This window comes from Brassica napus, chromosome A9 (assembly GCF_020379485.1).
Source record: "Brassica napus cultivar Da-Ae chromosome A9, Da-Ae, whole genome shotgun sequence".
NCBI lineage: Eukaryota > Viridiplantae > Streptophyta > Magnoliopsida > Brassicales > Brassicaceae > Brassica > Brassica napus.
In genome coordinates, this window is record NC_063442.1 from 31,496,395 (window position 1) to 31,510,071 (window position 13,677).

A 13,677-nucleotide genomic window follows, 5' to 3' on the forward strand; every position below is an offset into this window, starting at 1 on the left:
TAAATTGAAAACACCATTGAAGCACTACAGTGGGTATAGTGGCTATGAATGTAGTAAGAGAAATTAACCATAACTTGCAAGTTAACAATTAGTAAAAACACATGAAGAGGACATAAAAAGTAAAATAAAACTTTCAAACTAATATATTGTATTTAGTGAGCTAATTAAGATCAAGGTAATTTTTTTTAAAACCAATATAACTTCATTTTATGTTGTGGTTAATCAGAGAAACTGATAAGTTTAATGGTTTGTTTATGTATGCTCATATTCTTATGACTAATCAAAATTTTATAAATGTAGTTTTAATTGTATATAAGTGAGACTTTGTCTTATTTGCAAGCAAAAATCTACACATGATCAATACTAGTTAATACACTATTTTATTTGTTTTGTTTATTAATGAGTTAAAATGTAATGTTAAAAATGGAAAAAACTATTAATATTTGCGTTTAAAATATAAAACGACATTTATAATCAAACAAATTTTAAAGTCTACAACGATATTTAAAATAAATCAGAAGGAGTTCATTTATTTTTGCTTTATGACACATTCGATATATTTATGGGCGTCATTATCTTTTCTGACACATTTCAATATTCTGTTTAACTTTCTTAATAACACGTTTAAACTTCCTAGGAAAGTAAAACTAAAAAAGAACACACCGAATCCAGGGTTAGTTATTTGAAATATGGAAAGTAAGTGGGTGTAGTCTGTTAAAATCATATAATTGAGGGGTTGGGGTGCTAATAGCAAACCAAGAAACACACATACGAAAGCCTTGCATACCAAACAATTAGGTATGGCTTTGCGTCTGCAATCAAAGACTGCGTAATTGCTCTGCCCATCCGTGACTCGGTCACATAGATGTGTGGGTTTAAGAAAATCTACTTAATTCAGTTGAATTAGTTATGCATAGCTTTCAGCCTTTTACCTGAAAGTTTACATGGAAATATATCTACAGATTTGATCAGATAACAAATAATAATACAACGTTAATAAATTAATCTATGTCCCATCAGATAGATTATCCTATTTTGATAAATTATCCTGTTCTTTTGTTACTGGATACATTCATTACAAGAAGAAACGTAACCAAACAAAACAAAAATACAAATGAACTAATATATAAAGTATTCCTATAGAATTTTCGATTCCCAGATGGTTCGAGCATCAGAAACACGACAATTGCGACACGACTCATTATGAAACCCTATCCGACAACACAAACACACTCCAGCCTGAGCCCCGAACAACTCGGATCCCCACCGTCCAGTGGACTCGACCGAGTCAAGATTTGTCTTCCGGGTTGACTCGTACCGGTAACTCCTCGTAGTAGCCGGACCAACAGAGAGTTCCAAATTGAGTACACAATCGTCGTCCGAAGTCGTTCCGCTGCTCGTGCAGTTATTGTTATTATTATCACCCTCTTCCCGGTATAGCACCGTTGGTTCCGGTTTAACCGTTTGTTGTTGATCCGGTTTGGCTAAATCGAATTGTACAGACTCGTCGTGTAGAAGTGACGGTGTTGTTGTTTTCGAAGGAGGGATTGTGGATTCGTTGATCGGACGGTGCGTGTTTGGGTCAATCCCGCGGCTGAGAAGCTTCCTCTTGATGTGAGTGTTCCAATAGTTTTTGATCTCGTTGTCTGTCCTTCCTGCTAATCTCCCAGCAATCAACGACCATCTGCAAATGAATATTTTGATCAGATTTTAAGTAAATAAAAAATCACAGAGAAAGAAAGAGAAACATCCACACATGATTCTTGTTTTTTTTTTCTCAAGAACCAGAGATAGAGAGGAGACTAACTTGTTACCGAGTAAGCTATGGAGTTTGATGATGAGTTCGTCTTCTTCCTCGGTGAAATTGCCTCTCTTGAGATCTGGTCTTAGATAATTCATCCATCTCAACCTACAACTCTTACCACATCTCTGCAACCCTGTCAAATTTTTTGTAAATTTCAATATCAGCCTCTTTTTCTGTGTATATAGATAATATGAATATATTACCGGCGGCTCGAGGGAGAGATCGCCAGCAGCCTTCGCCGTGTTTGCGGATGTAATCAACGAGAAGCTGGTCTTCTTCTTTAGTCCAAGCTCCTTTGTTCATGTGAGCTTTCTCGCAGCATGGTGACCTTCCCATCTCTCTCTTTCTTGGATCTCTATTGGTGTGTTTTTTTTTGTTGAAGGAAGAGAGTTCCTGTAGGATGTTTGGTTTTGAATGTCATTTATAATAACTACCAAACTAATATTTTAATACAAAAGTTATATAACAAAACGATCTACAAATGAAATGAAAAAATATTGTACCTTTTTTTGTTTGGACAAATTTAAAAAAAAAAAAAATTGTACCTAAGAATATTGAACCAACCAGGGAAAATAATTGATTGTTCACTCACAGGATGAACATGGGGGGGCTTTCCTAACTTTTTCTTTCGTATTAATCATATTCAGATGCAGATCGTACGGTTTAGTTGTTGACTTTTCTTTCCTTTTAGGTGATCTGAGAGAACATCATAATAGTAAGTTTACAGTTTCACAATTTCCACAATTAAAAAAAATTATGTTTATAATTTAGTTTTGACATTCCTATTTTCTTATTCTTCGTGTAAAAAAGAGAGTAGATTTGCCGTTTCTAATTAGAAGTTTAAGCAATTCTTACTGCATCATTTAAATATATATAACCTAAGCTTAGCATGAAATATACCAGCAACGTATTTTAATTTGGGTCTATAAAAAAAACAGGATAAAAGAAAGAGAGTAGATCTGGATGAAAGTAGGTAGATAGATTGGTAAGATGAGTAGGTAGCTGTCCTTTTTATCTCAATACTCAACCTCTCTCTTCCTCCATTCACTCTCTCCACACGCTACTTCTCTCACGTACTCCCACGTGTCTTATAGTTTAATTATTTCTCTGGTTGATTAGTTGGATAACTGAATTATTTGGGTTGGGCATGTGCATTTCTTCTGTCTCTTCCTGTTGTGTTGTGTCCCTTAAGCCATGTTCGAGTTTCACACCGCAGTTCTAACAATGACGGTCCAATTAAAAATATAATACAAATGTAGTACGCAACAAATGTTTATTATATTTTCATAGAAACATACAAATGTTAACATTCTTTCCCTACGCGGTTAGACGAGTTATGAAAGGTTTAGATAAAACAGATGTATTACGCAACAAATGTTAATTAATATTTTCATAGAACCATACAAATGTTAACATTCTTTTCTACACGGTTATATACTCATTTAGATAAGTTATGAAAAGTTCAAAAGTATTGCAATATAGAATAGAGTTGAGTTTTAGAACGTGATGTAATAATACTAATAATCTAATACACACACAAAGATAAAGCTTACAAAAGTCTACTAATAACAACCTTATTTTTTTTATATTTGTCATAACCCAGTGATAAAGAGTAAATAAATTTCTTCAACCATACACCTTCGACCAATCTATCATCATCACTCCCCACCAAACAAAACTAAAATGTCTGCTATTTACAATTTTAGAGATATGTTAAAATTTATTTTTTTATTCTAATAAATTTTGTCAACCATTCACTTATCTTTTTTTTTTTTCTGAAGTTTTCTACAATCCAACCACTGTTCAGCGCTTTCAGTGTAACTACTGTTCAACAAAAACATGTTGGAGTCCACTATTCAGTGTTTTGTTAATGGAGCCATAAGCTATGCATAATTAAGAATGGTAATAAGAGTTATGGGACTTTTTGTTCAGCTCTATACCCTAAACTAGACATTCCGCTATATAAACAAAATCACATGTTATTTGTTCTGTTAACTTTTCATCTCAAAAAGAACCACAAACACAAGCAAGACAAGATGTTTTTCTTACAATTTGAATGTTCGACTGCTTCAACTTTTAGTACAAAGCTTTAAATGTTGGAGAGTTAAGCTTTCTGGCAGCGGGATGACGGGTCTTGAGATTTATAAAGCCGTAAATATTGCTTTTCTTTTTTTGAATTTTTACAATTTAGAGGTATAAAAAAAACTATTTATATCAACTTTTAAAAATCTGGATACTAAAACGGATGTCTTATTACTTCACTTTATAACTTCTTAACATGGCCTGCTTTCTAACATATTAAAATCATTTGGATGGCCCATAGATTTGGTGGGCTTTTAGTACAAATGAAAAAGGCCTGCAAATAAATCTTATATAATAAAGAAGACTATGCTCTTTCCTCCTTCCTCCACATCAGCATTCAGCATGGGGCAAATTGTATCACCTATCCTCTTTTTTACGTAAGTTAATCAAATTTTTTTTCTTGGTTCTATTTGCTTCTTTGTTTGGTGGACTCTTCCATTAAATCTTCATAACTGGCCCATCTTTTATAAGGTTTTTATCTACTGCAGCCACTCACTCAGCTCCTCCTCCCTCACTCTTCGTCTCCTGAAAATTTTGACCACCTCCTCTTTAATGTCATCCGATTCCATATTACATCTCCTTTAATCTCATCATTTACTTTGAACCCATTACTCATCCCATTATCTCTCAATTAAATCATCAAAGTTAACAGCTTCAAGCTCTTGAGTATAAATGGGTATGGCAGGAATGATCAACCATCAAAGAGAACAAGACACTTTGGAATATGAAGAGTGTATAATAAAGAAGACTATGCTCTCTCCTCCTTCCTCCACATCAGCATTCAGCATGGGGCAAATTGTGCCACCTGTCCTCTTTTTTACGTAAGTTAATCAAATTTTTTTTCTGGGTTCTATTTGCTTCTTTGTTTGGTGGACTCTTCCATTAAATCTTCATAGTTGGCCCATCTTTTATAGGGTTTTTATCTACTGCAGCCACTCACTCAGCTCCTCCTCCCTCACTCTTCGTCTCCTGAAAATTTTGACCACCTCCTCTTTAATGTCATCCGATTCCGTATTACATCTCCTTTAATCTCATCATTTACTTTGAACCCACTACTCATCCCATTATCTCTCAATTAAATCATCAAAGTTAACAGCTTCAAACTCTTGAGTATAAATGGGTATGGCAGGAATGATCAACATCCAAAAAGAACAAGACACTTTGGAATATGAAGAGTGTATAATAAAGAAGACTATGCTCTCTCCTCCTTCCTCCACATCAGCATTCAGCATGGGGCAAATTGTGCCACCTGTCCTCTTTTTTACGTAAGTTAATCAAATTTTTTTTCTGGGTTCTATTTGCTTCTTTGTTTGGTGGACTCTTCCATTAAATCTTCATAGTTGGCCCATCTTTTATAGGGTTTTTATCTACTGCATCCACTCACTCAGCTCCTCCTCCCTCACTCTTCGTCTCCTGAAAATTTTGACCACCTCCTCTTTAATGTCATCCGATTCCGTATTACATCTCCTTTAATCTCATCATTTACTTTGAACCCACTACTCATCCCATTATCTCTCAATTAAATCATCAAAGTTAACAGCTTCAAACTCTTGAGTATAAATGGGTATGGCAGGAATGATCAACATCCAAAGAGAACAAGACACTTTGGAATATGAAGAGTGTATAATAAAGAAGACTATGCTCTCTCCTCCTTCCTCCACATCAACATTCAGCATGGGGCAAATTGTGCCACCTGTCCTCTTTTTTACGTAAGTTAATCAAATTTTTTTTCTGGGTTCTATTTGCTTCTTTGTTTGGTGGACTCTTCCATTAAATCTTCATAACTGGCCCATCTTTTATAGGGTTTTTATCTACTGCAGCCACTCACTCAGCTCCTCCTCCCTCACTCTTCGTCTCCTGAAAATTTTGACCACCTCCTCTTTAATGTCATCCGATTCCGTATTACATCTCCTTTAATCTCATCATTTACTTTGAACCCATTACTCATCCCATTATCTCTCAATTAAATCATCAAAGTTAACAGCTTCAAGCTCTTGAGTATAAATGGGTATGGCAGGAATGATCAACCATCAAAGAGAACAAGACACTTTGGAATATGAAGAGTGATAAGAGAGAGATAGTGACGTCTGTTAAAGCCGGGAGGGGAAGCAATCGTCTCTGGGATTTCTTTTCATTAACGAGTATCGGAGGAGGAGCATTACTTGACATAAAAGAAAATGAAAAATCTTCATCAATGGGATCAAAAGTCTCTGATCCTAGAGGAATTGCAGGTTTTGAACTTGCTGTATGTTCTTAATGTTTTCTTGATTATATGGGTAGGTTCTTTGTTTTAGTTTCGAATTTTAAACAAGTTTACAAGTTTTTGATTGGGTCTGATCTATGAGTTTACAAAGTTTGTGTGTGTGGTTACATAATTGATTAGTTAGTTTGTCTGATGGATTTATGCGAAGTCAGTAAGACAAAACGGAAAAGTTATTGGAGACTTTGGTAATCTCGTCAACATTCCAACCGGAAAGGTTATTATTCTCTTTCTTGTGTATTTATAATCACACATTTTCTTGCAACTAATTTTTTTAAAAAAATTAAAAATTAAAAATGTATCATATATCCTCAGGATATTGCGAGGAAGGCAGAGGTTGTTGTTATCATCAGCCCTGAAGAATGCAAACAACATGTTACCAAAAGAGGAAGTTTCACAGCAACCCTCTATTAGTATGCTGCAAGTGGTGGACTCAAAGATGTTGTGAATGGCAACATTGATGCTCTTGATGATGGTGACAAACTTGCTGTTGTCGAATACGCTGATGACATTTTCAAGTTTTACAAGAGCATTGAAGAGGAAGGAAGAGACTATATGGGATCACAACCTGAATTAAACATCAAGATGAGATCCATCCTCATTGTAGATATGGGTACCTCATGAGGAAGACAAGGTTGCAAAGGGTGGTCTTGATAAAATGACTCTTGTCGATGTCTGTCTATATAACTATTAGTAAAAAGAACATTCATAATTTTGATTAATTGGTTTTGATTGAAATATAATTTTGTTGACAGGTTGGTCAAAGGTTCTGTTTAAATCCGATTAAGATCTTTGAAGGCAAAAAAAAAAAAAAACTTTTGGAGGTAGTTGGAGGTCCCACCCTTTGCGAGAACCCATTCTAGGTATCTCCAAACCAGGTAGTGGCTTCTCACGCCACATTTTGCTGATGCACCCCTTTTAATCATATGAAAGTTTCTAATTGTTTTCAATTTTGTTCTTCAGATACGAGCATTGGAGAAAAGGAACAAAGCTGGAAATTTTGCAAAGAAAATAAAGGCAAAAACGAGAAGAAAGATGCATGACCTCTCCAACCCATTAGAACCTGATGAGTTTGCAGACATGTGGAAGGATGATGAATGATAAAGGTCGATCAAGTCTTTGTTATTTTTGTCTCTACTGTTCCTTGTTCTTTTTTCTTCTCTCCCTCTTATGGATCAAAATGTGTTCTTCTGTTTTCATAGAATTGATAATTTCAGTGAGTAAAAAGTTCATTATTTTGCAATATAAAGTGCTTTTGTATCTTTATTGATGTCTATTTACATAAAGAAGTATGTAAAAATAAAATGTATCAGGACAAAATAACGACTCAGAGGATTGAACCAATTAGAAGAAGAAATCAACGGGTATTAGCGAGAGCCCAGTTAGCTTCAGTTCCTCTCCTAGGGATGGCATTGATCTTAGTACAAGCATCCACTTGGAAGTTTGCTCCACATATCACACCTTCGCTGTCAATCATCGGCATTGCCTTCATGTTGTTCTCGGGATGTTCAAAACTCTTAAGCCCGATCTCACTATGATACACACTCCCTGCAAAAACCTTAGCCTACGATATTGCAGTGGAGCCACTCAGGATGACGAATCAACACATTAAGTTAAGGAACTAATGTTTGGATAACGACAATCCGGAGGTTCATTACATTGAGGGGTTATATCAGTATATTTTCCACTACAAATCTATCAAATGACTCAACCATCCTTGCCAATCCGCAGATGAGAACTATGACAACGGTACATATTTTCATGATATATTAATGTTGTGCAGAAACAATTTTGAAGAGGAAAAAGAATATTTGAATAAGCTGTCTTCGAAAAATAATCAATATAAATCAGATCAATAAAAAATAATACATACGAACCCGGCGCAAGACCACTAGTAAACAATAAACGGAATCTCTAAAACTATAAAAACGCGGAGCCAAGTAGTCCCTTGCTCGTGCGAGTTCCAAACTTCCGAGCTATCGTTCTCCGATTACAAATATGATAACCTGAGACCATCGCCGGCCTCAGGGACACACTACAGTCTCCGAGAGAGACTAATCCGCCATGACGAAATCGGAAAACTCAACAACTTGTAGCCATTTTTCTTTCGCAAAGATCCAACCGTCCGAGGATGCTGACGCCGATCCCGATTCGTACGCCCTCGAGAAATTCAAGCTCTACGAGACCAGAGCGGTAAGCTATAGCGATTTAGCAATTGAAAACCCCTAAGATTGAGTTTCGTGGATGTGTTCTTATTATATGTGTTTTGGGCAGCAGAGGCTTCAGTGTAACTCTAGTCTCCCATCCTAATCAGGCCTCTTTATGGATGAGAAATTTCATTTCTAGGCTAAGTTTGGATGCTTGCCTCTCTTGTTTTCTGTTAAACAGAGTGCCTTTTTATTCTGTAATTCTTTATCGCAGTTACTTGAAAAGGGGCGTGAATGATTGTGGAAGGGTGGCGAATGATGTTGAAACAGAACAACTTGTTTTTTTTGATGAAGAAGCTGGATCATGCAAGGGAAAAATGACCTCAGTGGTTTAGATGCGAGGATCAATTCCACTCTTGTGGTCGCAAGAGACCTCGAAATTTAGTCCCAAGCCTGATATTTTCTGTGAGAAACTAACGTAACATGCGCCTGTTATCTCTATTAGACGATTCTAACGTGTGTGTTATTGATATTCCTTTTCCTGGTTGTTTCGTCTCAGTACAGAGGTATGATCCTACCTACGAGTCAACCAAAATGCATTTTGAAGACCTGGTGAACCGATATGGGAATCCAATTATTGTGCTCAACTTAATCAAGATTAGTTTTTAAATTTAATGTACTTTTAAGCATGAGGCATTGAACACTTCCTTGCAAATATTCATACACTTTAGCGTAATGATTCTCACTTAAAATTTTCAACCATCTTATTAGGCCTTTCACTGGGAACTTTAGGAATGACTAGTAAAACTTGAATCTGGCTTTTTTAAGCGTTTAGTGGACGTTATTCCCTATAAGAAAGTAGAAAGATGGTTCATACTTTGGAAAATTAATAGAGATGTTGGTTCAAACCAAACCATGACTTTTTTTAGAATTTTCTAGACTTTCTCATCTGCAGTGAGATTCAGCTCAAGAGCCCCAATTGGCTGTTTGGTTCGAGAAAGCCTGAAGAAAGTGGCTCTGCCACAAAACCTGGCGCAGACGATAGTGAGAAAGGTGTGACATCGAGTGAGAGAGTCAACGATTTCTGCAACTTAGACTGGCTTTCTGAGCCAAACGATCATGAAGAATATATCTTCCAAAGGTACTACTGATTCGCCTTTTCCCTCCCTCCCTGAAATGTAACTTCCTTCAGAACGAATCTTTGAATTGTTTTTCCCCATTATAATTATGATTGGCAAACTCATCGTTGTATCACACACCCGTAACTATTGACCAAACAATGGTCTAACCACAGCTTGGCATTTTCGTAATCAAGATTTTTTTTCTCTAGTTGCATCAAATCACTTCTTGCATTGTATATGTACCTATCGATCACATCAACCAATGAAGCCAACGGTTGGTATGGACGTATGGTGGTACTCTCCTCGGTGACCAAGATGAAAACAGCGAAATCTACAGACATTATGCTCAATTCTGTCAGGTTCAGATTCTTTTTCTTGCTGATATACATCCACAGATTAATAGATATCTTTAAATACAACTCGAGAGTTTCATTTCTTTGTTATTCGATTTATGGAACCGTTTGACAACGATCATGAGTTAGAACAGAACTCCGCGGAAGTTCTTTGCATGAACACAGTCGACGTAATGGACATTGAGGAAGAAGAAGAAGAAACTGAGATGGAAAAGGCTTTAAATGAATACGCTCAGATCGGTAGCAGTCTCGGGATCATTCAAACACTGCAAATACTTCGCCGGAGATCCTTGTTGGCTATCCAGATGGCTCGTCGGAGATGATATTATCCCAAAGGTCATTTAATCACACAACCAATGATTTTCCCCCACAAGAACATAACGTCTCACACCAGAGACGCTTCTCTGTTGGTTGTATGCTTTACATGAAATCTTATATTGAGCATTGTGAAAAAGAATATGCTCATTTATTTCACTAGAGGTAGAATATTGGAACATCATACATAAATTTGAGGAATACACATTCAGGCAAAACTAGTTTCCTTGGCTTCACTCTACAAGTTTCTCCACTTATGTTCATACACACTATTACAAATACAACGATGTTTTTCGGTTTACCTAAAGTAGCATATCTGACTTGGCTGGTAATCTCTTGAAGAAGTTGGCAGGTACTGAAGGCATTCTGCTCCTGAACCGTGGATGGCGCAGCATGAACAGCCCGAGCAAGATCGCAATCACCTGGAACGGTGTGATGTATATAAACACAGCCCATATCAACGAGAAGACGATGAATAAAGCAGTTGCTCTCGGGTCTCTCCAGCTAAGTAAGGCTTGGATCCTCTCTCCTTGTGTCGCCAGGTCGCCCACGACTGTCTGGACTCTGCCACCGACACTCCTTAGCCTATCGTACCTCATTCTGACAATGTCTGCAGGTCTGCTTGTCGGGAAAGTGTCAAACTCCTCGTCAAGCTCGTCTGGGTGAGCGTTGTCCGCTTGGGACACACGAGCGTCCATGTGAGGCGGGTGTCTCGGTCTGTACCGGTAGTTCCACATGCCTATCACAAAGAGGTAGAGGAAGATTGTGGGTAAAATCAGTTCTGGGTAGCAGACGAGAATCAGGAACAGAACATGGACGAGGCATGTTGTGATTGGGTTTCTCCATGTGCAGATATCGTTGAACCACTTGCAGACCAGAGTGACCGAGGAGAGAAGCGACATGATTCTGCTGAAATTGGCTTTGCTTCTCCTGAGACTGAACATATGGTAGTCTACATCAAGCATGTACTCCACAACCTCTCGTCTCAGAGGTGGCTCGGACCTTGATAGTCTTGTTGCAACTATTTGCATCGCCTGATGCCTAAGCAAGTCGATATGCCTGACTGGTATCGGTTGAACATAATGCATTTTGGGCAACAACGGTCTTCCGTATTGAGCCATCATGTTAACAAAGGAGATGCAAGTGTACCTCAGAGCTAGCTGAAGCTCACCGTTCTTCTTTAGACCACCGGGCGTAAGAACCAGCAACGGGTAGTAATGAGTGTAAACCCGGTCTGTCTCCAGCGTAGATAGCCTCACTCTAACTTTCCCAATCCTCTGGTCCTTGGAGTCACCACCATCGTTGGTCTGACCATTGTCAAAGACTCCAATTGTTATAACCGTGCAAGGATCATGAACTTCCCAGGTATATTGCTCGTTCCACTTAGGTGCAAGCGCGTCTAAAAGAGTCCTCGTTCTCACCCATTTGTTCCCATATTTAGCCACACAGTAGGGATCAGTCATCCTCCCATCTTTAGCTTTCATAGGCATCAAGTTCCTAGCACTGAGAATCCCAAGCTCAAGAAGCCCAATGCTCGGCTTCCTCAAATGCTTTGAAGACGGTTGAAGATCGCTGCTGAAATGCGTGGACTCATCAAGAACATGGTACCCAGCTTCAATACAAAGCCTAAGCAGAATCTTACTAGAGAACTTCTCTTTCTTCTTCTCAGTCTCTTCCTCCATAGACATCGAATGTCTCTGGAGATTAAACCACCGTGGATCAGGCATCTTCCCAGTCTCTTGCCTCACCGGAACATCCCTCACAGGTATAAACAACCTCCCCAGTATCTCATCTTTCCCAGGACCAATCCTATCATCAACCGACACAATCACCATATCCTCAAACGGCTCAGACACAACAAACATAAGCTCCTCCCCCCACTGAGGACTCATTGTCCGCATCTGAGGCGTCCTCGTCGCTCTCATCTGATTCCCCGCCTGAATCTTAACTATCGCATCAGGTACTCTTCCTTTATCAGACGGCACAAGATCTTGAGCCTCCATCACATGAATCCTTAGGTAATACAGCTTCGGCGAGAAGTAAACTTTGGACCGAGTGTTGGAAAGGTTCGAATGGCTCACGCGGTGAGCATCCGAGTGCCAAGCGTCAGGGAACGACTCATCAGCTTGAGTTCCCATCCAGACAGCAAGCATGACCTCTCCTCTGTTCGTCTTCATCCCTTTCTTGTCCTCAAGCCTGTACCACTGTGGAGCAAGAGGACTATCCGGAGGAACTCTCAGAGGAACTTCAGTGAGATCGATCAACACCCTTCCGACAAAATCATCTTTGGTGATGAGATCTTTGTCTTTAACAGTGACTTCAAGAAGATTCGACTGCAACCTCTCTTTAGAGAAGGCGAAGATCTGCTTCCAGATCGGGTTCTGATTCTTCTCCAAATGCTTCGTCAGGCCTTTGTAGTTACCAAGCTTCACTTCCACGTAAGGATCTAAGCTACCGGAGACGTCCATCACAGGGAGATCTCGAGCCTTCACGACGCTGACGTAGAGGTAATGCATCTGCTCCACGAGGTCGTAGGTGCTCGAGGTTTTGTCTCCGCTGCTCCGGTAATAGTAAGATTGTCTCCTCCGTGCTGCTAACGGAGGACTGGTTTCGATGAGCTGAAACTCAGGATTCTGCCTCGGCGGTAGCGGCATCTGCATCACCGCGCCAGGCGGTGGTCCCGGAGCTCTCATGAAATCTGACCTAAACTCCGGTTGGTTAGGAGGAAGGTGAGAAGGTGGCTTTGCTTCAAACGATTGCTGAGCTCCTATCGAGTGGAAAGTTCTTGTTTCTTTCTCCTTCTTCTTTGGCTTCATCGTCTCCACGTAAACCTCTTCGAATGAGTTTTGGTTATGGTTATGATTATGAAACTCCTGAGGTTCGAATTGCTTCTCCTCCTTGGTCTCCTTCACGGCGAACTCCTCAACCGGCGGAGGAATGAACTCTGAGCCGTCGACAGGAGCGGCGTAGATTCTAAGAGCGATGTCGCCTTTGATGTGAGAGAACAAACCTCGTTTGTCTAGTGGATACCTCTGCACATCGGCTTCAGATTCCGACAACGGAACAACGGCGCCGGAGATTTTTACGCGGCCGAGGAACTTTCCCGGCTGGTTATCACGGCGGTCGTCGTAGACGGTGACGTCGATAGTCTTGTTGGTCAGACGCCTGAAGTCACCGACGTTGAAAACGAGCTTCTCGTTCCACTGAGGGTTTAGATCTTTGAACCGCGTTTGCGTTCTCTGCCGCTGGTCGTCGAATTCAACCTCCACGAATGGACTCGCTGAGCCTTGCCCGTCTTTGGGCATCAAGTCGCTCGCGTCCACGATTTCAACGACTAGTTTGCTCATATCGGAATTGTTTTTTTTTGGAGTTTCTTGAAGTCGGTGAATAGAGACAAAACGTCCGGCAAAGAAAGACTCGGTTGTAGAAGTGATTTGAATTGAAAGGAAGAGTTATGAGGAGAGAAGAGGAGAGATGAAACAACTTATCATCTTTGATTTTTAATTTTTATTTTTGTGTTTCGGAGAGTGTGTAAAATACACAAAACAAAACAAGAGATGATGTGTTAAAGAGGAGTAAAACTCGGGGCATTCGG

General features: G+C 39.2%; 3 protein-coding genes across 9 annotated transcripts; 1 reads left to right on the forward strand and 2 right to left on the reverse strand.

Moving 5' to 3' along the window:
• Positions 1–997: 997 nt before the first annotated feature.
• Positions 998–2,402, reverse strand: LOC106451252 (transcription factor MYB3-like). The gene is made up of 4 exons (XM_013893151.3): positions 2,350–2,402; positions 2,008–2,197; positions 1,808–1,937; positions 998–1,684 (listed from the first exon to the last, which is right to left on the reverse strand). Exons 2-4 carry the CDS (start codon positions 2,138–2,140, stop codon positions 1,138–1,140), a joined length of 810 nt encoding a protein of 269 aa, XP_013748605.2. The 5' UTR covers positions 2,141–2,197; positions 2,350–2,402; the 3' UTR covers positions 998–1,137.
• Positions 2,403–5,974: 3,572 nt separating this feature from the next.
• On the forward strand, positions 5,975–10,318 carry LOC106451251 (phosphatidylinositol-3-phosphatase SAC1-like). 7 transcript variants are annotated; one of them, XM_048740978.1, is made up of 7 exons: positions 5,977–8,339; positions 8,424–8,497; positions 8,568–8,758; positions 8,853–8,859; positions 9,249–9,434; positions 9,683–9,773; positions 9,902–10,318. In XM_048740978.1, the coding sequence occupies exons 3-7, from the start codon at positions 8,689–8,691 to the stop codon at positions 10,088–10,090; spliced, it is 543 nt and encodes a 180-aa protein (XP_048596935.1). In that variant the 5' UTR covers positions 5,977–8,339; positions 8,424–8,497; positions 8,568–8,688; the 3' UTR covers positions 10,091–10,318. The 7 variants fall into 7 exon arrangements, with proteins under 7 accessions (XP_022546746.1, XP_048596934.1, XP_022546748.1 ...); XM_022691025.2 differs by having other exon boundaries at positions 5,975–8,339; positions 8,568–8,859; XM_013893146.3 differs by lacking the exon at positions 8,424–8,497 and having other exon boundaries at positions 5,980–8,339.
• LOC106451250 (FT-interacting protein 7) lies at positions 10,212–13,677 on the reverse strand. The gene has a single exon (XM_013893145.3). It carries the CDS (start codon positions 13,427–13,429, stop codon positions 10,385–10,387), a length of 3,045 nt encoding a protein of 1,014 aa, XP_013748599.1. The 5' UTR covers positions 13,430–13,677; the 3' UTR covers positions 10,212–10,384.

Bases quoted from the DNA above. Each gene is read 5' to 3' on its own strand.
- LOC106451250 (XM_013893145.3), bottom strand. From the start codon at position 13,429: ATGAGCAAACTAGTCGTTGAAATCGTGGACGCGAGCGACTTGATGCCC.
- LOC106451251 (XM_048740977.1), top strand. From the start codon at position 8,777: ATGCGCCTGTTATCTCTATTAGACGATTCTAACGTGTGTGTTATTGAT. The intron at 9,435-9,682 runs GTACTACTGATT...CAACCAATGAAG, and splicing joins GAAGAATATATCTTCCAAAG to CCAACGGTTGGTATGGACGT. The intron at 9,774-9,901 runs GTTCAGATTCTT...GAGTTAGAACAG, and splicing joins ATTATGCTCAATTCTGTCAG to AACTCCGCGGAAGTTCTTTG.
- LOC106451252 (XM_013893151.3), bottom strand. From the start codon at position 2,140: ATGGGAAGGTCACCATGCTGCGAGAAAGCTCACATGAACAAAGGAGCT. The intron at 1,938-2,007 runs GTAATATATTCA...AAAATTTGACAG, and splicing joins ATCTCTCCCTCGAGCCGCCG to GGTTGCAGAGATGTGGTAAG. The intron at 1,685-1,807 runs GTTAGTCTCCTC...ATTCATTTGCAG, and splicing joins CATAGCTTACTCGGTAACAA to ATGGTCGTTGATTGCTGGGA.